The following is a 22,565-nucleotide window of genomic DNA, read 5'->3' as shown; positions in this document are numbered from 1 at the left end:
TTGCCTGATTTTGCTTTCAGTGCAAGCAGGAAAATAAATGATATAAAATAAATGATAGGACAAGATGTGTATTAATCGGAGCTATGCTGTGACAGTGAAACATCACGGATTAGTTGATCGGAGTTTGATTAGAACTTACAAATTTTTTTTCAATTTTATCTCCATCTTTCATTTCTCTGTAGCTTCCATTTCCATTCATCTTAGATTTCAATTATAAGGAATAAGTGAAATTCTTATATAACCTATATTCATAGGCCACTTAATACTAACCACATGTCAATTTAGCACAAGGCATGCTTAGATCTCAATAAATCCACCTCATCACCATGAAATGACCGACTATTCATTCCTTTTTCGGTTCATCAAAACAAGTAGAAGACGATGAAGACCAATTAATCGGATAAAGATCTCACACATGCCTGGGAAAGTGAGCACATTTCACCCCCATCCAATTTCCAGGCTGCATCTTGTAGATAATAAATAAGCCTACACTTTGGATGCTATGTTAATGTAGTCCATGCATCGAGGTGGTTCTTTAAGCACGCTTGTTTCCATGCTTTCAGGTGAGTGTTTCATGAAAAGTCCTGTTTTATCTGACAGTTACTATAGTAACAGTGCTTCTCAACCAATCAGAATCCAGGAAAGTTGTCAGATCTGACAACTTGTCGGACGAAAATATTGATGAAACGTCCCCCTGATTGCTATTTACTTGGTGAAATGTGACAAGATAATAATATACTGCTCCCATTATATGACACTGACTAGAGCGTTGCTAGTGAGAGAGCAGTAATATGGACAGTGCTTAATACTACTGAACCAGGGGGGTGTTTCACAAAGATTTAAGTATGATTTACGTCACACTTAAATGCCGACGCGTACATGATATGCAATGCGCGATCTTATTGATAGATAGATACGCAGTAGTGCGCGTCCTCATGGCACGATCTGACCAATGCGGTCAAGCCTTTCATACCGTACGCAACTCGGCATTTAAGTGCGACTCTAAGTCATACTTAAATCTTTGTGAAACACCCCCCAGATACCAATCAACATCTGTTTTCATGGTCCCCGATTGACAATTCCTTGGTGAGATCAGATGCGACACAAGAATGAAGCATTTCTCCCATTTAATGACACTGCTTATTACCAAGTTGTAATATAAACACTGCTAGATGTTGTTGATCCAAATATCAATCATCATTCTAGATATTCTTATGATTTTGTTAGGATTCCAAGGTTTTGACACATGTATGCAATAAAGAAACTGGTGCAACACCCGTTCTAGTCCTATAGTTGCTTTACTAGCACCACATAATGTTAACAAACATGCGGAGAGAGACAATGGTTATATAATATTGTTGAGAAGCATTTGAGGAAACGTCAATTGTGCAATATGCAGTGTTTCAGTGGGAGTTAACTGGGCTGAAGAGTCAAGCTTAAATACTGACGCGCACATGATACATAATGTGCAATCTAATTGATTCAAATGAAGTAGGGCATGTCCCCTAAGCACAATTGTCCAATGCAAATGGGAATTTAAATACATATCTAAGTTATGCTAAAATCTCTGTGAAACACCCCCCCCCCCTCCCCTTCTCCTTGGATGGTGTTTGATGAAGCTATTTGCAAAGTTATTCTAAATGATTCTGGTTAATTACAAGATTTCCCTGCTGTTTACGTAGTGGGTATGATTTTTTTTAGCATAGATTAAATTCTGATAATTAAATTTGCATTTAAATTCTGGTTAATAACAAGATTGAATCCTATTAAGTATCCAAGAATGTATTCAAGTAGTTCATGAAGACATTCATAACCTTACAGACAGCTTTGTGAAACAGCCTCCAAGGGCCGGTTTCATAAAGGACTTGCAACTGTGGTAACTTTATCATTATGGCAACTACCATGGTAACGGTGCTCATCAGCCAATCACAATCAAGGATTCTATGGTAGTTACAATAATGGCAAAGTTACAACAGTTGCAACTCTTGAAGAAACGGGCCCGGGAATTGATTATCAAATGGTGTTCTGTTATAACTCCTACAGGATATCAGCGTACATCAAAAGCCACAAGTAAGCTCCAAAGATGAATATGTACAGCGGTCAGCATGACTCAATGACCGGGATCGTTTCGTTGCCTGAAAGATAGAGGAGGGAAATCATTACATGAACAAAATTGTAAAACAAAGCAAAAGACAGGTTAAGTATGATTAAAATTTGTGAATAGGGAAATTCCTTAAAGGGGATGTTCACCCTGAAGAAAAGTTTGTTGTAAAAACAGCAGAAAAAAAAGTAAAAAATATCGGTGACGGTTTGGGAAAATCTGATAAAGAGTAAGAGTTATTATTAGAGTTCAAAGTTTTGGATTTGTGACGTCATAACCGAGCAGCAGCCCCATGTGTTATGTAATATAAAATGCATGAATTTCAAATTTTGTATGGTTCCTGATGACTTAATTTTGTTTTCTATTCTTGATCGGGTGTGAAATGATTTGTCTATTGATATACAAAAGGTACAGTGAAAACCATTCTCAGTTTTGTGAGAAAATGACATTTCATTGATTTTTTTTACCATTCGCTATGTAGGAATGCTATTCGCATATGACGTCACAAATCAAATAATTGAAATTCTAGTAACTTTTTGATTATTTGATGAATTTTTCTCAAACCTTCAGCAATATTTTTTATTATTTTTTCTGCTATTTTTACAATATACTTTTTGTCAGGGTGAACTTCCCCATTAAATTTTGGTCGCGATTTATGGGGACCTTCCTGCAAAAAAATTGTCGTCTTTTATTTCTTCTAGTTCATAAAAAGTTTTATAAATGCTCTCCAATCATTACTTGCACAGCTCAGTAGGTAAACTAAGAATGGAGAAAGATGGGGGCAAGACATCATTTTTTTTACAGGAACTGCACAACAAATTAATGAAGGCATCATTCTAAAAAAAATAATGCCACATAGAATTATTACCTCCCTGCCAGTATTAATAAACCTAAGCATGGTTTCAATGGCATTTTAATAATTCAAGGCAATCACGTAACTATACATGATGCAAAAATAGTCAAGAACATCATTATTGGTAGCATCAAAACAGATGATGAGAAAACAAGCTCCCAACGAATCAAATCATTTCCGGGTTCTGAGTAGCTCTTTCTCCTATTCATTAGTCTTGTAAATTCTACATCAATTCATTAGCAACACATGCCAGTTTTGGCTTGCAATTTCCGAGACACTGCACAGATTATGATAATGAATCCAGCGGTATTATTGCAACTAAAAGTTCAAAGAAATGAGTACATGCTGCTAATACCACATTGGAACTGTTGGGGATGACATGTGGATGTAGAATAGATAAAAGTTTTTAATGCGGCCTACTTCCTCTTCAACTCTCATTTCCATTTATTTCAAAATAGAAGGAAAATGTGAGATTATACTTGGTATGTCGCTTTGAGTACATTGGTATGAAATTCAGATGGTATAGTGATTATGAAGAAAATGATGATGATTGGGATGATGATGATTATGATGAGGATGATTATGATGAGGATGGTGATGATGGTGATGATGGTGATGATGATGGTGCTGATGATGGTGATGACGATGGTGATGGTGCTGATGATGGTGATGATGATGGTGATGATGATGGTGCTGATGATGGTTATGATGATGATGATGAGGATGATGAAGATGACGATGATGATGAAGATGATTATGATGATGATGGTAATGGTGGGTGATGATAATGAAGATGATGATAATGGTGGTGATGATGATGGTGATGATGATGATAATGGTGATTGTGACAATGATGATGACGATGAGGATGGTCATGGTGGTTAAAATGTTGATGATCATGATGTCCATGATTACGGTGTCCATATTGACAATGATGATGATGATGATGACTATGTGGACTTTTACTTCTCCAAACACCACTACAACCACCACCACTACTACCAGTCTACCTCTTCCACTAATACTACCACTACTATCATTTCAGCCATAATTCATCATATATTCCCTCCTAATGTGAATGCGAAGCTCACCTTGGTGCAGCCTTGATAATGTTATCAACTCGTAGGATCATCTCTGCGGCTTCCGATGCACTGAGGACTACCTGACGTTTCACCTGGAACGACTCCAGTACTCCAAGTTCCATGGTATTGCCTATAGTACCATTATTCATATCTATAAACAAAACAATACAACAAATGTTAAGAATGCTTCCGTGAGATAATAATATGTTGCATTCATATACCACCTTTAACGAGTGTTTTTAATCGCTTTACCCGACATATTCCCATCTGAAAAAAAATCTGAAGAATAGCTGAGGTTCGCTAAGTTACCGCTGAAGTCCCAGGCGAACCATTCGGGGTTACATGCTTTTGCATAGAAAAGAAATTGAAAGTGAATTTATTTTCAAGGCGAGTCTGCATGATAGCTTTTTCATTTGACTTTAAAAAACAGTAAAAACAGCAAGAAAATGTCCTTGGGCACTGGATCTCACGTAAAAAGTATTTTAAAAAAAATAAGATAATTTATAAAAAAATTTTTTAAAAATATTCAGATTTAATCGAGAGAATATAATGCCTGTTTACATAGGAATGAACACAAAATCATAAAACTAGTGAACATGAACACTTCAAATGATAACAAGAATTAGTCAAGGTAAATGTAATCATAGAGAGTCTCATCATATGTGGCAAGCCACCCCCAAACCAATAATAAGCAGCTATGGAAGGTTCTCCCTAAATTGCTACAACAATAATTCAATCTTCATAAAGAAAGTGATACAATCTATCTTCTTTTCATAGAGAAGGACTAGAAATGTGATATATAAGACTTACTCAGTCCCATCTTGTAGTTTCCTTCCGTGTGTGCCGCTCTGAGCTGAGAGACGAGTTCAGCCGAATCGTATCCAGCATTATCAGCTATGATGGTTGGTAGCTAGAGAGATTGAAAGATATACAAATTTTGTCGTTGTCACCACCATCAACAGCAGCCTTACCAAGACTAGCATTATATTTCAACCATGTTGTTGTAGCTAATAGCTATTTTTTATGTCGTCTTTACAATCAAAGTTAAATGTCAATGTCACTATATCATCAAGAATCTAGATTTGGCTAATTTACATAAACCCATGAAATATAAGCTGGCTTCCCAACTGCACTGTCAAAATCTATGCCTACACCACTGCCAGGTCAAGGATGTAATATACACTCAACTCCTGTGACAATAGACCTCCAGCCTGGGGCGTCGTGGTCTAGTGGTTACGACTCTCGTCTTTCAATCAGAGGGACATGGGTTCGAATCCCAGCCATGGTGTGTTTTCCTTCAGCAAGAAATTAACCCACATTGTGCTGCACTCAACCCAGGTGAGGTGAATGGGTACACGGTAGGAAGAAATTCCTTGAATGCATGAGCGCCTATAGGTAAACAAGCTAAAGCTGGGGTGATGGTAATAGCAGACCCAGCTGGGAGAACATTTTTCAGAACTGAAGTGGCTACCCTGGGTAAATATACCGTCATTATTATTATATTATTATTTACAACCCAAAGACTGCCAAATCTCCAGAAAATTACTGTCTTACCTGTCTTAGAGCCCTGGCGAATGCCTCGATTGCAACGGCCTCTTTGCCTGGTGTCCTAGCCGCTAACTCACAGACGGCATTAGCCATCAACATCTCAGATGCACCTAATAAATATAACAATGATAAATAAATAGGACTTCAGGGAATACTTCCGCTTACCAAATTTGATTTGCACTTTGAGACAAAAGAGAATACCTCTCAACTGCATTTTTTCCCCTACACTAAAGACATTTTGTGCAGTAGTCTCTAAAAAATGTGGAAGAAATCGCAATGCAATAACTTTGAAAATTATTCCCTGGATTTATATATCGCATTTCCATCTTAATTAGATGCTTAAGATGCTTCAGAGCAAATTGGAAATAGAAAAAAGAAAAAACCATTACAGGTTTGAATTTTAACAAAGAATACATAAATGAATGTATGAAAGTGTTCAAGTTCCCTCTGAAAGTGGTCGCTGACATCTGCATCATATATGCATACACCTCTATGATAATTAATATGGCAGGAGTCTTCACCACACAAACAACAAAAGACACCAAAAAAGGCCTTTTATACAATTCATCTTTTAAAAAATATCATTTAACCTACTAACAGCTACTTTCTCCTCTCTGTTTAAGGCAAACAAACATTATTCCATGCCTTTCTAGCTCGCAACACGACAGTAGTACACACAGAACAATATTTGAAAGCCCTACCTCCTCCTGGCACTGTGCGAGTGGTCTTGACTGTCTGGGATAAGACACAGAGGGCGTCATGAAGCGAACGCTCGACCTCGTCAAGAATCTGTTGGGTGGCTCCTCTCAGTACAACGGTGCAAGCCTCACCAAGAGCTACACCAGAGAACTTGATCAGTTTGTCCTCACCTGAAGGAAGAGAAAGCAAAAAGAATCAACATTGACATTCAATATGTGTTTTTGATCGAAATCATTTTTTAATTATTGCGATGTCGGATGATTTGTTCAATAAAAACTTTGAAAAAAAAATGGTTTACACTAACATTCAATCCTTGAACTCAATCAGGGAAGCATGTCATGCAGACTTCCGACAATGATTTTCTCAGGCTTTTTTGGTCTCGTCCAATCAGATGCAAGGATTTCAGTAGCTTATAACAGGTGCCAGTGAACAGTACTGACCCTTTGTTTCATGGACTGCTCCCCAGGACAATGAGATTTATGCAATGAAATTTGATCAGTTTTCATTCTTTAAATTGGAAATATTATCCTTTGTGTAACTGCTTTCCTTTTTCCCTTTACATTGGAAAAAGAGACCCGTGGACCTTTGCTTCTCCTGCCCAGGAGACGCATAACAATAATACTTACCAATCATGACTTCTTCGATGAGATCACATCGGCCAAGCTTGACCAGGTCAGGGCGGTCAAAGGTAGAGACAATCTCTCCACCGGTCACCAAGGCCAGACGCTCTACACCCTCAAAGTCTGCATGCTCGATGGCCATCACGCCCTGGTCAGCAAACAACTGTTCTGGGTAGTTATAGATCAGTTGCCTAGACAAGGGAAGATATGTAAAAGAATTGGGAAGAATATGAGGGCGCAATGGCAAACAAAGGTACGGTTTCAAACCAGTGCAATTTTTCCTATATTTACCATGTTCTGCCAAGGGAATAATTATCCTTTATAAATTTGAATAGCATTTTTGGTCATAAGAGAAAAGCTCTCAACTCAGTCATGTACAGTCCTTTGTAAAAATATGCTCTACATAAGACTTTATGCACAGCAGTCTTTCAAAAATGTGGAGCAAATTGCGATGCGATACCAAGAAAGTTATTCCCCGTCAGTCGTGTGCGATTGCATTTCATGTTTGTCATCATATAGTTTTGGAAAAGTTAAGCCCAATAAATGCGCATGAAATGAAATGTGCACAACTGTAATAATAATAGCTGGATTTATATAGCACTTTTTCCCATGAGGATACAAAGCACTTGCAGTACATGACTTCATTAAAAAAATGCCATTAAAGTATTGTATGTTTGTGATGGACCTGTCATGCATTGAGAAAAGAACCACAGACCAGGTGGGTGTTTCATAAAGCTGTTCGTAAGTTAAGAGCGAGTGGTGATCCTTTCTTATGGCGAATGATTCATTAGCGATGGTTTTGCGCATTAGAAAGGATCACCAGTCATTCTTAACCCTAAAAAGACTGGGGGGGGGCTGATTCAGCCCCCCCCTTGACATTTTTCGCAATAAATCCGCCGCACAAAATTTTTTGACCTCGTCTCTCACTGACTTTTTACTTTCAAGTCTCCCGCAACTTTTGAGACCAAAATTGTGACCCCCGGGTACGCGGTTCCGAAATTACGCAACATTTCGTAAGTGCATGCAGACCCAAAATTACTCAAAAACGTGAATTTGTGTACAAATCCAATGCAAATAGTGTTCTTAGCCAAAGTTCATAAATGTATCATTATTTTTCCTTTTACTGCTTAAAATCAATTAATTTTATCTTTTTTATGGTCAAAATAAAGTCCACGACAATTTCCATTGAAAAAACAATAAAAAACAAAAAGTCGAAAAACAAAGAAATACATAAGAAATTTAGAAAACAATAGAATACATAAGAAAATAAATGCGATTTTGAAATTTTTTTTAAATCAATTTGATCAAATGCTTATCTAGAGTACTCAAAACAAAAATTAGCATTTCTGGGGCATTATTTTATTAATTAGAGCAAACTTATGATTTTATGCATAAATTAGCATAATTAATGAGACATGAGATTTTTTGCAGAATTTGATGTTATAGTTTTGTAGATAATGCCATAGGTAACGCGTGTGCCAATTTTCGTCGCGATCGCGCTATCGACGGCCGAGATCATAAGGGGGGCTGAATCAGCCCCCCCCCAGTCTTCTTAGGTGTCGAAATAGCCCAGTCTATTTAGGGTTAAAGCCACTCTTAACTCACAGAGAGCTTTATGAAACGGCCTTCTGGTATATATCTTGAATTCAATAAAGACAGGATTACAGCAAAGTTCCTGAGCTAGAGTCACAACCATGAATCATAACAAAGTAAATACCTTTACATCTTAGACAGGGAACATTTCCTTATTACGACAAATGGGAAAATATTGAATTGGATGAATTCATTTATTATCCAATACAAAGATACTTACAATTTAAAAGTTTACAGCAAATCAGTTATGAATAAACAGAAAAGCAACGACCTAAACAACCAGAAAAAGCATGAATGCTAGTCAAGCCTGGCCCCTTTTATGGGTCTCTCTAATTAATCTAAGCCCAATGTATCTATTCAATCAGAATGGAAATAAATAGCATACCTGTTGATGAAAACATTGATGTCATGTTTAAGAATCTTATCAACCTTCTCCTTCATTTTCTCTTTCTCAGCCAGTTCAAGCTCTGCAATCTTAGCTGTCGAATCTACTCTCACTCGAGAACCAAAAACCTGAAAAACAAGAAAAATAAACTTTCATCATATGAAGGTACACACTCGGCTTTGCAGTCGGATCCAAATGCAAAGAATAAACAAAGACAAAAATAAGTTTATCGCAACTCATGATGCCACTTATTGCAAGAGCAGTTGACAAGCAAAAATGCATAGCTAATTTTTCTATTATTGAGTAAGTTTTTTCCAAGGGAATTATTGGTTTGGCATATACTTCTTATTTATTAATTATTTTATTATTATTAATTCATACAAATAATTAGAGGGTTGTATGTTCGAATCCCACCATGGCCTAGCCCCTTTTGGCAAGGCGTCAATCCACACATTCCACTCTCATCCAGGTGCTTATTTGGTATCAGTAGGAAACAACCGTCCTTGTGACTGGTTTAGCAAGTGTGCGCCCAACAGGCTGCTAAAAAGCTATGAATCCAGTGAGCGGGTAATAATAATTGTGAAGCGCTTTGAGCAGTCGTAGATTGATAAAGCACTATATTAAAGCCAATCATTCTTGTTATCATTATTATTATCATTATTCTTTCTCATGCTACATGTACATGATAATCTCTTTCAAGCTGACTAGCACCTTAGAACATGTACAAGTCGTTCATGAAGTCAGGCGTAACTTTACAAATAACTTTATGAAACTCCCACCTGGTAAGTTACTTTAATCTTTCATCAGCAGTAGATATCTAAACCTTTCAGCAGCTCCATTTTACCACCATACCTCCCTTTAAAACATTACGTTCCTTACAGGGCGTGCTACAGATGTGATTAAACCAATTGGTTCATAAACTTGTGCGTTTCTTTTACCTTGCTATTTTTAATAACTATATAGCCTTATATCTTATCTCCTTCTTCCATTGGGGCCTATAACTCACAAGCTCTGCTTTCAACTTAGGCCCTTCCATTTTTCACTGATTTGAATTCTTATTGCGTATTATAATGACTAACCTTAATCTTGTCTGTATCCATGGGTGTGTTAGCCACCAAGATGCGAGCATTCTCTATCCTCTTGGGTTGGTTAACACCGACCTTCTTGTCCAATAGGAACCCTTCATCAAGGTAGGACTCGTTCATGTTCCCACCGAGCTTCTTGATGATTTGAATAGCATGAAGATCAGTCTTGCCCTGTGGTACAAACACAAACAAGATCGATAAGCATTGAAGGTCAAATGTTAACATTTTTTTTGGGGGGGGGGTGAAATATGAGCAAACCTACCAACACTGAAAAATATTGAGAAATTAAAGGGGACATTTTATAAAAAGTTACTATGGTAACCTTTTCTTTAAACAAAAGGGTAACTTTCTCTATTGATTACTGACAGATTTTTATATATTTATTTTTTGGTGGGGAGATATCTTTGACTTAAACTCTAATTTAAATGGACTATTTCAGACTAGGATATGCTGGGGGGTGGTCAGTTTGTGTCCATCCCCCACCCCAAAATTGGTGCTCAGTCCTACCCCCATGCCACTGAGTTGGCATGTCATGGGAATGACTTACCTTCAGTCGTAGAACTGCATCAACACAGAGGGCAGAGAACTTGTCTCTGTCATGACTGACAATCTTTGAGCTTAGTGTAGTGTATGCAATCTTCATCAGATCAGATTTGAATTTCTCAGGATCATCACTATAAAGAAAAACAAGGAAAAAAGATATAAATGTATACAAGATATAAACATTAGGACCGATTTTAACTGATCAATTTTCAAATAAAATATATGGGATTGTATCTAAAGACGGCAACCATATTGGTCCGTATTCTGAAATCCTGTTTCACTCTTCTTTGTTTATTTTCAGAATGTTTATGTGTGTATTCTTTGAAACAATGTAATCTTTCTTGTGTATACAATATATTTCAAATTGTTTTGAGTGAACCAATTGAATTTCCAGATTTACTATTGCATCATGGACAGGGAGGGAGCATAGCTCAGTCGGCAAGAGCGCATAATTGGGAAGAGATCGTAGATCTCAATGTGAGGGGTTCGAGTCCCGCTCATGCCGAAACAAGTCTAACAAAAATCAGAAGCTATTGCGTTAAGTGTAAGCGTGCCTTGCCACTGTATTCAGTGCAGGTGTGAATGCAGTTAGGAAACACTCCGTCCATCGGAAAGGACGCAAATGTTGGTCCCGTGTAAAGGAGAGTCACAACCTAAGCACGTTAAAACCAATACACTATTCGTCAAAGAGTAGAGTGTTCACCCGGTGTAGTACCTGCCAGTCCCAGCAAAATTCTGGCCAAGTCAATCTTGATGTTCATATGCCATAATAATCAATATGATTGTGGGCATTAACAGAAAGACAAGATAAAAATATTTGAATCTGAGATTTAATCTCAGGCCATGGTCTATATATGTGCTGAAAGTATGGTGAAGCTAAAATGTTGAAACCATGTTTACATCCTATAAATTTCTTATATTACAGTGAATAAAAGTATGTTAGTCATCATTTAAGGAATTATTTGAGAGAGATATGAGGTGGTAAATTTAATCATACTGTTCGAGATTTATGTCATGATTGGTTATCCATATTTAAATTATGACACGAGTTTAACCTCAAGCCCATAACACAAAGTTTAGCAATTATTATAAAATATTTTCCAATGATTGGTTGCATTGACTAACAGTTTACAATAAATCATGAAAATCAAGTATATGATTAATCATTAACATTTGTGACCAAGAGTTCAGAATACGAGACCTAGAAGTCGTATCCTTGCAATGCAAATGAATTCCAAGAATCATGAAACAACCCTGGATCATGTGCACTGATTCAACTACTGCAAGATTAACTCTTATTAAACGGGGGGGGGGGTCAATTCGACCCCCCTCGACAAACTTCATCACTACGCCGTCGCGCAAAGTTTTTTTATCACGCCGCTCACTGACTTTTTACTTCCAAGTCTTGCGCATCTTTTGACACCAAAATTGCGACACCCGGGGACGCGATTCTGAAATTACGCAACATTTTGTAATTGCATGTCAGACCCGAAATTGCTCAAAAACTTGATTCCGTGTACAAAGTCAATGCAAATTGTGTTTTTCAACCAGAAATCATAGATGTATGATTATTTTTACTTTTGTTGGTTTAAATGGATTTATTTTATGCTATTTATGATTGCAGAAGCGTCCCCGACAAAGTTCATTGGAAAAAAACAATAAAATACATAAGAAATTAATCATATTCTTACAATTTTTTTGTAGATATTTGTTAAAAATGTAATAATTGATACTCCAACCAAAAATTAGCATTTTATTAGCTATATAAATTAAGTCAAATGCAAAAACATACACAAAAAATTGTAGGGCAAATTCCATACACTTATTAGCATAATTAATTAAAAATATAAAGAATTTTTTTATTTTATTTTACCATACACTATACAGTCTTGTAGTTTACATCCGGCTCTAAGCGCGTGTAAATTTTTGCGGCGACCGTGCGATCAGCAGCCGAGATCTGAGGGGGGTCAAATTGCCCCCCCCCCCAGTATATACTGGTCTGAAATTGCCCAGTTAATGATAGGGTTAAATGTCCTGTAAATTAAATGGATGGTTTTACAGCCTATCACAGGGGCTTGACCAACATTTATACCTGTGATCTTCAGATGCTTGTGTAAGTGCAGCTACAGCGACATCGATGGCTTTCCTCCAACCAGCGATGATCGTATGAGGGTGGAGCTTCTGACCAACAAGCTTCTCTGCTTCCTGTTATGAAGAAATTTGAATGTTAAATATCAAAGCCAGTATACCAAAGCTGCATGTACAATGAACAACACCAGCAAAAGACCACTGATATAAAAACAACTGGACACAGCTTGTTGTATGCTGTGGCACACACGACCTTGAAGCTACATTATAAGTACTCCAGTTAACAGTATATGGGGTAATACCAACACGGAAGAAAAAACAACATGCACAAGCAAGAGAAAAGAGTGTGTAACTTTGTGTGCGTGTGACCTTTTGGAGTTTAAGAGTCTCCAGTGGCTTAAAAAAAGGGTTGTTGCTCTATCCATTTTTTTATATGTGACCCCAAAACTCACAAAATTCGTACTGTGTGATAATTGGAGCCAATTAAAAGTATTTCGGTCAGAATGTTCAAATTTAAGATTTGGTGTTTTCTGAAAGAGTATACTCCCCCCCCCCCTATTTAATGTAAAAATTTAGTTGTACCAATCAAACCTAAAGTGTATTTTTTTAGTGTTATTATTAGACCTATTTTTATCGTATTTAGTCCATAAAAATATATAACAGGATAAGTTCTAACATTGATACTTGTTCAAACTAATGGACAGGATGTACCTAATTGTTGTGTGTATTTGGGGGGCTATCTGATAATTCCTTCTTTTGAAATTTTATTTATTTTTAATCTTCCTTATGTCTCCAATACACAATAGTGGAAGAGTAAGTGCTCTTCAATAGACTAGGAACTTTAATCCCTTTTTTTCTCAAAAGGAGTGTTCTGTGGTAGTGAATATTCTCCTCTTACATGTACTTGTATGTGTTAGTATCAATCTTTATAACTGAGTATATCAATATAAAGCTTAAAATCTCCTCTTTCGAAAGGCTACTTCACTAAAATTTCATTCCTAACGACTTTTTCTGGGGTTTGTGTGGTGCCTGGTCACATGTATTGATGCTCAAGACCCAGATTTCTCAAAAGGGACCTCTCTTTTTTTCCCCAGGAGCCACAGTTTTCTTCCACTCTTTGCAACAGTCAAACCACTACATGAAATTGAATATTTAGTGTGCTTCTCTGTATTCCTTAGGTTTCAATGAAAATGGAATAAGAATCACGTTTTTGAAACCAAAAGTCATCATATATTCCTGATTGTATTGTGAAAGGGTATGATGTATCAAGACTATGAAAAGGTAATGTACATGGCTCTATGGTGAGTGACATGAGATTCCATTTCACTGTGTACCAAATGCCTAAGAATTCCTTCTCTTACTTTTTAAAAATCATTACATGTAGTTCCTGTTTGATTTTTCTTTGCTAAAAGAACACTATAGTGCATGGATATAAAAAACATGTCACATTGCTTGACAAGGTGGGAGGGGATTGTCATATGACCATACTCAAATATCAGTGAAGAATGGTGTGAAAAGTATGACTTTGAAACTACAAAGGGCTTCAAATGTAGGATGACTTACTTTGAGAAGTTCACAGGCGAGTACTGTGACCGAGGTAGTTCCATCACCAACTTCATCGTCCTGTACCTTACTGATATCTGATTATAACAAAAAAAATGAATTAATTAGTCCATACAAGTCATATGAAAAAGTTTATATAAGCAGGTTGACAATACCCCCCCCTGCTCCATAAAATACATAGGATATTAATTTTATGTTCTTCATAAGACATTTTCTGACTACAAAGAACATTGAGATCTGACAAAGATTATTGTATTTGGACCTTAATTATATGATTTAAATTTAGAGCATAATTCTCATTTCAGGCATTCATCTTTGTTAGAACCGAATCCGAATTATGTCATACAGGCTGGTATTTGGTGCAACTGGTTAGCAGATGAGATTCTGAGCAGGGGGGGGGATAAGCAACAAAAAAATGTACTCTTAACCTACACCAACCTTCCCTGGTCAAACCATTTCCTTTCAAGATACCAAAATAGGTCAAGCAATGAAACACATGAATGTACATGTTCATGCATACACATGAATATTGATAACTTCAATTCAATTCATTTTAAATTCAACCATCACCAGGTACAGACAATTACATAAATACTATAAATCATTATTCAAATACTAAATATGACAATAGAACGATGGTTTGGTGACCCCAAAGAAAGCAGAGCTTATAAAAAGGGGCTACCGAGTTTAAAATACACAATGAATAATGATAATTACACTAAGTACACCGATGCAACAGCCAAAGGAAAAAAAATCAAATAACATCAATCCAGCTTACCAACTAGGATCTTAGCAGCTGGATTATCTACTCCGATGGATTTCAGAATGGTGGCACCATCATTCGTGACAGTGAGTGGTGCTGTCGGGCTGTTACTCTGTAAGATCTTGTCCTGGGGATAAAAAGTTAAAATCGTCAAATTAGTTTGGTGAGGCACTTTCACAACATCAAATGTTCTGTGCTTTTAATGTTTTATAGCATTATAGAGAGTCAAAGACCACATTTATTTCACTATTATGAGAGCAAAAAGAAATAGGTTTAGTGTAAAAAATCTAACATTATATGCTTCTATGAAAAGTCGAAGAATACTTATTTATATAGATACGTAAAATTATATATATATATACAGGATAAAACATGATCAGCATTGTTGTTTTTCATCATTGTCCTGATTTTTTTTCCAATAATCCATCTTTTAGATCATTATGAATTTTAAGAATACAAGGTGATCATCTTTAGCTTGGAGCATTGTGGCCAATACCCTTTTTACACACGCTAAAATTTCCTTAACCCCGTACTATAGGTGGGGCTATATTGCCATTTAGCCCCACCTATAGTTCGGGCCTGTCAAAGAATCATAATGGATAATTCTGAAATCGAGAGAGTAGATCATTATATCTACCTTGGGCAACATGTCAGAATGGATCATGAACAACTGGAAGAAGTTAAAAGAAAAAACAGAATGGAGACCATGGCTAGGATCACGAAATCGGGTTAGACAGAAATTGAGATGGAGTGACGAGCTCACAAAATTCATTGGTATAAATTGGATTGCGTCAGCACAAGACAAGCACCTTTGGCACCAACTTGAGGAGGCCTTCGCCCTGCAGTGGGCTGAACATGGCTGATATGATGATGATGATGATAGTACGGGGTTAAGCTTAGCCCACTTTCTTTTTACACAGCATTTTTGCAAAGTGGGCTAACCCCACCTTTAGTATGGGATTATTTGGCCCTGCAAAAAAGCAGGGTTATCCCAGCAATTGCGGTGCTAAGAGCGATAGTACGGGGTTAAGATCGCTAGTATAAAAAGAAAGTGGGCTAAGCTTAACCCCGTACTATAGGTGGGGCTAAATGGCAATTTGGCCCCACCTATAGTATGGGGTTAAGGAAATTGTAGCGTGTGTAAAAAGTGTACGAGTGAAGTACTTGTACTACGAATGATCGACAAAAACCACTAGTTCGGGGTTAGCGAGTTTCGTGTGTGAAAAGCAAGCATTCCTTATCCGGGGTTAGCAATAACAATTTGGCATGTGTGAAAAGGAAAAAAAATAGTATGGGGTTAAGGATAGTACGGGGTTAGCGATAGTCCAGGGTTAAGAAAATCCTGTGTAAAAAGGGTACAAGTGGATTAGTCTTCTGACTTTAAAACAGGGTTGCGGTCGTGGGTTCGAATCTCAGCCATGGCGAAATTTCCTTCAGCAAGAAATTTATCTACATTGTGCTGCACTCAACCCAGATGAGGTGAATGGGTACCCGGCAGGATTAATTCCTTGAATGCACTGAGCGCCGAAAGGCAGCTATAGCTAAAGCTGGGGTAATAATAATAGTTAACAATGCGCCTCGGAATAGGATATTTCTAGATAGATGGCGCTATCAGCGTTCTCGCCAGAAAAAAATTCACCCATGTCGGGGACTTTTGCTGCCACTCCCGGGGGGTGGGTGCGGAGCGCGGAAGCGACGGCCTTTTCATGAAATAGAGACGCCAAGGGAGCCCCATTGTGGCGTATTTTAAGCCCACACAAATGCACATGAATGCTAGGCCTGGGAGTAAACATCGATTGATCAAATGGTTCGATTGGCATGCCGTCAATCACCAATCGATAAGCAAAATTTACACAAATCAAATGTTCGGCAGATCCCGATTATGACATTGGGAGAACTCAAATACCCAAGTAATAATAACAAAATGACAAGAAAACAATGATGACACTTCATACAGGTTTAAAAATTATGTTACCGAGATAATTTTTCAAAAATAATCAATGATTGTATTACATTCACAGTTACACACCAACATGAAAGCGCTCCGAATTTTTTTTAATCCCACCCAACCTTGCCCTCGATACACAAAATGAGTTCATTGTCTGCGTGCACAAAACAATAAGAAAACACACAACCAAGCTCACTTGAGCTGATTGGACCTTCGGATAGCCAATGAAACTTTTGGGGAAACAAAGAAGGCAGTGGTTCCCTTATCAGGAGAGGTCATGACTTCAGAAATAAATTGACCCCTCCCCCATCTGTGTGTGTGTGAGGGAGAGCTAGAGAAAGATAAGGGTGGGAGCCGGAGAATACCTTTGTTTCAAAACAATAATGCAACCTTTTTTCTATCCCCTCACACAATGAAAACTACATTCCAACATGCGCCCGTCTTCACCGGTACTTTCTCGACTAGTCTCCAAAAATAGACCCAGTTATACATGTAGGTTCAAATGATAAAAAATCGTAATTTTATAAGGTATTTCAAATTAAATATTTTGCAAAATATTTTTTTGAAATACATGTGTAGAATCGTGGGCAGTGCCACAAGTGGGGGCGGGGACATGGTGTGGGCAAGGGATGAAATTGTTCAAGAAATGCTCCACCTGGGGTCAGTCTCAAAGAATAGTTCATGAATGAGTTGTTTACATCTTTGGGATTTGGACTTTGCACTGGCTGATCTGGGCTGATTCATTCATATGCAGGGGTGTGGCACTTGGAGGGATGCATGCATAATACCAGAGTACCAGCATGGATTTAGGAAGGATTTTCATTGGAACAATAAACTGAAAGTTTTAATCTCATTTCATGTAGTTTCTTTTGATATAAATATCATGGAGAAGGGGAAAAAGGTCCTACTTTCATTTATTCTAAACATGTGACTTTGATGGAGATTTCACCATAAAGTAGGTCAACTATTGTGACTTAAAAGACCTGATTCCCGACGAACAATCGAATCATTCGATTATTTTTTCAGGAAATAATTGAATGGTAAAAATGACAATCGTCCCAGGCCTAACATCCATGCACCATAGCGGTCACGCACAGTTCTCAAACTCCTTTGCTATTCGTTCATTGTGTGTATAGAGGGCGGGATAAATGACAAACACAGTACAAGTACATGTTCCTTGTATATACAATGCATTTATTCCAAGTTCCACTCCCATCATATCAGTAAGCGCAGCTACCGGTAGGTCATGGAGCATAGCCGGTGTGATGTGCGGGGCAGACGGGGGAATAGTCAACGGAACGACCGTACCGTGCCGTCATATGCCCGCAATAGCAGCCGCGAGCTAGCTGGGCGCCTTGCCACTTTCCTAGCCGTAGTAGGCCTGTAAGTGGTCTTAAGTTGGTGGGACTTCGGCGCAACCCGATAAATGAAGTTGCTATCACTAAGATGAGTTCATGGAGTGTATTATTTTTTTCTGAATATTTCCATTTAATTTTTCCACGCATGTCGCTGAAATTTTACGCATGGTTCCACTTGGTCTCCATTTCCGCACGCATGGTGTTTGCACCATGCGTGTTATACACTGGCGAGAACGCTGGGCGCTATATATATATATAAAAATGCCGATTATTGTCATTATTATTTAGAAAGAAATTCCTTTTTCCAGGCAGAACAGCTTACCATTCCTTTGGGACCTAGTGTGCTCTTGATCAAGTCTCCAATCGCGATGGCGCCGATGAAAGACGACATACGAGCCAGCTCTGCTTTCTCCTCCTCTGCATTATGCTTTAGAATCTGTACAGGTTGAAGGGATACCTAGGACAAACAATAAGACGTGGAAATTAAACATACAAAGATTTCTTAAATCATGTTGTCTCTCTACTGATTAAAAAATGTCCTTGTTGATAATGCTCAATGTAAATACATTGGGTACCAGAACACATTCATTCAAAAAAGTATATATATTATTAATGCCATTTAATAAAACTTGTATTATGAAAAAACCTAAAGCAAGGTCGACATGTAAAAGTAAATTGATGCTGATATTAAGCTGCTTTTTTAAGCAGGAAAAAGAAGAAAAAGTTTCACTACAAAGCCTGGTTTGGCAAAAATATAAAGGTATCTATTTTGAAGAACACCTGGGGCACATCTTACAAAGAGTTGCAATTGATCTGATCAATCACATCTATGGTAAGCCAGCAAAGTCAACATATAAAATGCATGTTTGTTCAAATTTTTTTTTAGATATGAATGTACATCCATAAAATTCATAGATTTTTTGCCAAATTTGTGTGTTCTCCTTTGTTTACAAAGGACATTCTACAAATATCTGTATAAAAAAATTATGACACTAATGGATTTCTATAGAGTTACGATTGATTGGATCGATCATAACTCTTTGTAAGACAGGGCCCAGATGTACATGTAAAGTGAATACAGCAGTTTGTCCATTTTCCAATGTTTCCCCCTCCCCTTATTTCATTCACTTTTATCAATATCCCTCTTTTCTCCTTTTTCCCCTCCTACAGTACCTCCATATTTTCATCCTTTTCCCATTTTTTGCGCCTGCCGATAGGAGTGGGGGCTGGGGGCGGACCCTTTGACCTCCATCTGGATTCTTAAGTATACTAACCTCGCAATAATGTGAGTGGCTAATTATTACGTTTTATCTTGTAATTGAAGCCTATATACTGCATAATACATGCATCTCCTATCGATTATGAGAATGATCCATAGACCCGTTACATTTGAAGGTCAAACATCAGTATGGTTTCCACCTCCCCCCTAGTTTAAGGTCAATTTGGCGTCCCAAAAGGTCGAACATGAATTTGCCCCCCCCCCCAGCTTTTTTCTCTCCTCTCTTCCCCTCTTCTCTCTAGGGCCAGTGATTTTCTGTGTGGATCTTACACTTTTCATATTAAAATTCATGGAATTCACCTTTGAAAAATGGAATTCAGGTTTTGGCTGTGTACATTTTCACACTCATTCAATGAACAAGGTTATAATATAACCTTGTTCTCAGTTATATATCCATGTGTGGCAAAATAAGGGTGGCAATGTTTGGCTTATTTTCTCTTTTTCTTTGGGGCAAATGCTTAATTTTTTTACACTGACAGTTTCCATTACACCTATTATTCATATAACTTGGCTTTTATTTAAATTTGATTCTTTAAATCATTTTTTTCTTAATTAAAAATAGAGATAAAAAATGAAAATTTTCTTGCCATATTACTTTCTACCAATAGAGGGCGTACCCAAAAATATGCCCAAAATTCAAGTTTTTGAGCGCTCTGGTGAATACAAAAATTATTCCCAAGTTACTAATGAAAAATAAATTGCAACTGTATGGAAATTAGTAATTTTGGTCACAAAAGTGATATTTTAATGATTTTTTAAAGTGTGTGCCCTGTACAACATTGGCATACCATAGTCCTACCTGTAGATTCCCCACAGGCAGGGTGGTAGCAGTGAACAAGTGCATTTTCAGTGATAGTGACAAATATTGCTAATCAGAACCACAATTCATTATGAGATCGCAAAAGGGGCTGTTGCGCACGTGCACTAGCGGACATGCCCCATTTGCGATCCCATAATGTATTGCGGTTTTGATTAGCGATATAGGCCTACCTAATTTCCATTTGCAGATAAAGTAGAAACGGAAATACAGATTTTCAGAAACGTAAAAGACCATTTTTTTTAAATGGAAAATGACTGTCTCAATCTCTCCTTTTCCCCTGAAAACCTCTTTTTCCTTCTCACTTTCTTTTCTCTCTCACTCTTCTTCCCATTTTTCTTTCCATTTTCTTTTCCTCTTTCCTTCCCCTTTTTCGGCAATCTCCTCTCCCTTCATCTTGATCACCTACATAGTACATGCATGATTGCTTGCCTTGCAGTTGGAAACAACAACGGCACACGCACACACACTAACGACACTTTCTTTATGTTCACTTGACTTTCCACATCCACATGATTAATCTGCATAACTTTCATTCTTCAACTTCAACTTTCAATAACATGAAGAAGGCAGCTCTGGAGCTGGAATTGACAAAAAATTTAGGGCAACAAAGAATACAGAATTCACCACTAAATTTTCATAATTGAGATAGACCTAATTGTTATCCCAATTCACTATCAAAAAAGTACAATTAGAAAAGGGAGCGCTCATCCATAGCGAAATCATCATTTTGGGGAAAATACACAAAAATCAATAGGCGGGACCGGTGTAATTTGCGGTTGCCAAGCAATTATGACAGGCGGACACTTCATGTAATTAAAAACATCGTATGACAATCATGCGTAAAATAAAATCCATCTCATGGATACGAACTAAATTCGTATTTAACGATAATCAAATACAAACAGTTAAAATACATACCATTTTGAAGAATTAGGGTGTGTTTCGAATGAATTTACGATTACTTCTTCAGCACGAGGAACTGTAAAATTTTCAACACCAGAGGGCGACGTGCGTTGAAAGAGGATCGGCTCAGTAGAACCGTCTCGAACATTTTGTAAAATGGCCTAACATAATAGGCCTACTAACTCGTATGAAAAACAAATTGATTCCCACATAGGCCAGGCGCGGATCCGGAGGGCACGGGCACAGGGGGCACCCCTTTTGAGTAGCAAAATTAAAAATTTATAATGTAAAAATGCCATGAAAACATAGGTGTGCCCCCCCCTTTTTTTTTGCTTGTCTTTTTTTGTGTACGAAAAACCCATAATTTTCATAATTTTTGGTTGAAAACCTTTTTTTTTGCTATAAATACCCTTCATTTGTGGTTGAAGCCCCCTTTTTTCAGCGGCTTGTCAAAATTTTTTGCAGAAAGAAATATCCTCCCGAAAATTTGCCCCCCCCCCCCCTTAATCAATAATCAAACTAAGCTGGATTTGACGCTGGATGGATCAATGTGAGTTTTAAAACGTAAAATTAACTTCCACACATTTAATATACAAAAAACCCGCGGATCCATGCAGGGGTCTTAATGTTCTCGCCTCCCCCATTTGTCTAAAAAAAATGGAGAGGGAGAAAAGACCCAACACTGCCCATTCGATGACAGACAAGTGGTAACACCTTCAAACAGAAAATTAACGTAGGCCGTGGAACGGTTTTCAGGGGGGGGGGGGGGTTGACCATGCAGAAAATCACAATCATATGGTCATTTTTAAGTTTTTGTACATGGTTTTGGAAAAAAGTGAGGGAAGGGGAATCAGGGGCCGCCCTTCAGCCCCCACCCCCCCGGCGCTTCCGCGGCCCCTGCGTAACAAATATTTTAAGGTTTCTCTTCAGGAGTTGATGGAGCAGACCTGTTGAATATCTTTATGGAGAGAATTCCAATATTTTGGCCGGTAAAAAAAAAGTATTTTGAGCAAAAAGAGTTCTAGCATAGACAGATGAAAGTCGTCGCTGTGTCTGATAGGATGATAATTATTATTTTGAAGAAAAAAAAGGTTGGAATGTCCGAGAAACAATCTTGTTCTTTTAATCTTTTAGTCATGTGATAATCTTTCCTAGTTGGAATTGGTATAGGTCTTGAATTTTTAATTATGTTTAGGATTAACCCTATTTTTGAAGGTTAATTAATTTTATCTGCTCAAATATTATTTTCAGCTTTTAACACGGCCCTGGATAAACATCAAGTCCACCCCATCCAGTAAACATGGTAAAACTTGAATCAATAGACAATAAGAAGA

General features: G+C 37.5%; 1 protein-coding gene across 1 annotated transcript; it reads right to left on the bottom strand.

The window, feature by feature from the left end:
- Positions 1-1,592: 1,592 nt before the first annotated feature.
- Positions 1,593-21,348, bottom strand: LOC121405864 (T-complex protein 1 subunit beta-like). Its single transcript, XM_041596836.1, has 14 exons — positions 21,247-21,348; positions 18,552-18,686; positions 14,939-15,050; positions 14,161-14,237; positions 12,602-12,714; positions 10,514-10,640; positions 9,961-10,137; positions 8,882-9,009; positions 6,910-7,094; positions 6,286-6,453; positions 5,591-5,694; positions 4,847-4,946; positions 4,046-4,187; positions 1,593-2,135 (listed from the first exon to the last, which is right to left on the bottom strand). Exons 1-14 carry the CDS (start codon positions 21,247-21,249, stop codon positions 2,111-2,113), a joined length of 1,596 nt encoding a protein of 531 aa, XP_041452770.1. The 5' UTR covers positions 21,250-21,348; the 3' UTR covers positions 1,593-2,110.
- Between the last annotated feature and the right edge of the window lie 1,217 nt (positions 21,349-22,565).

This window comes from Lytechinus variegatus, chromosome 19, assembly GCF_018143015.1.
Source record: "Lytechinus variegatus isolate NC3 chromosome 19, Lvar_3.0, whole genome shotgun sequence".
Taxonomy (NCBI): Eukaryota; Metazoa; Echinodermata; class Echinoidea; order Temnopleuroida; family Toxopneustidae; genus Lytechinus; species Lytechinus variegatus.
This window is presented reverse-complemented; position numbering and strand designations above follow the sequence as displayed.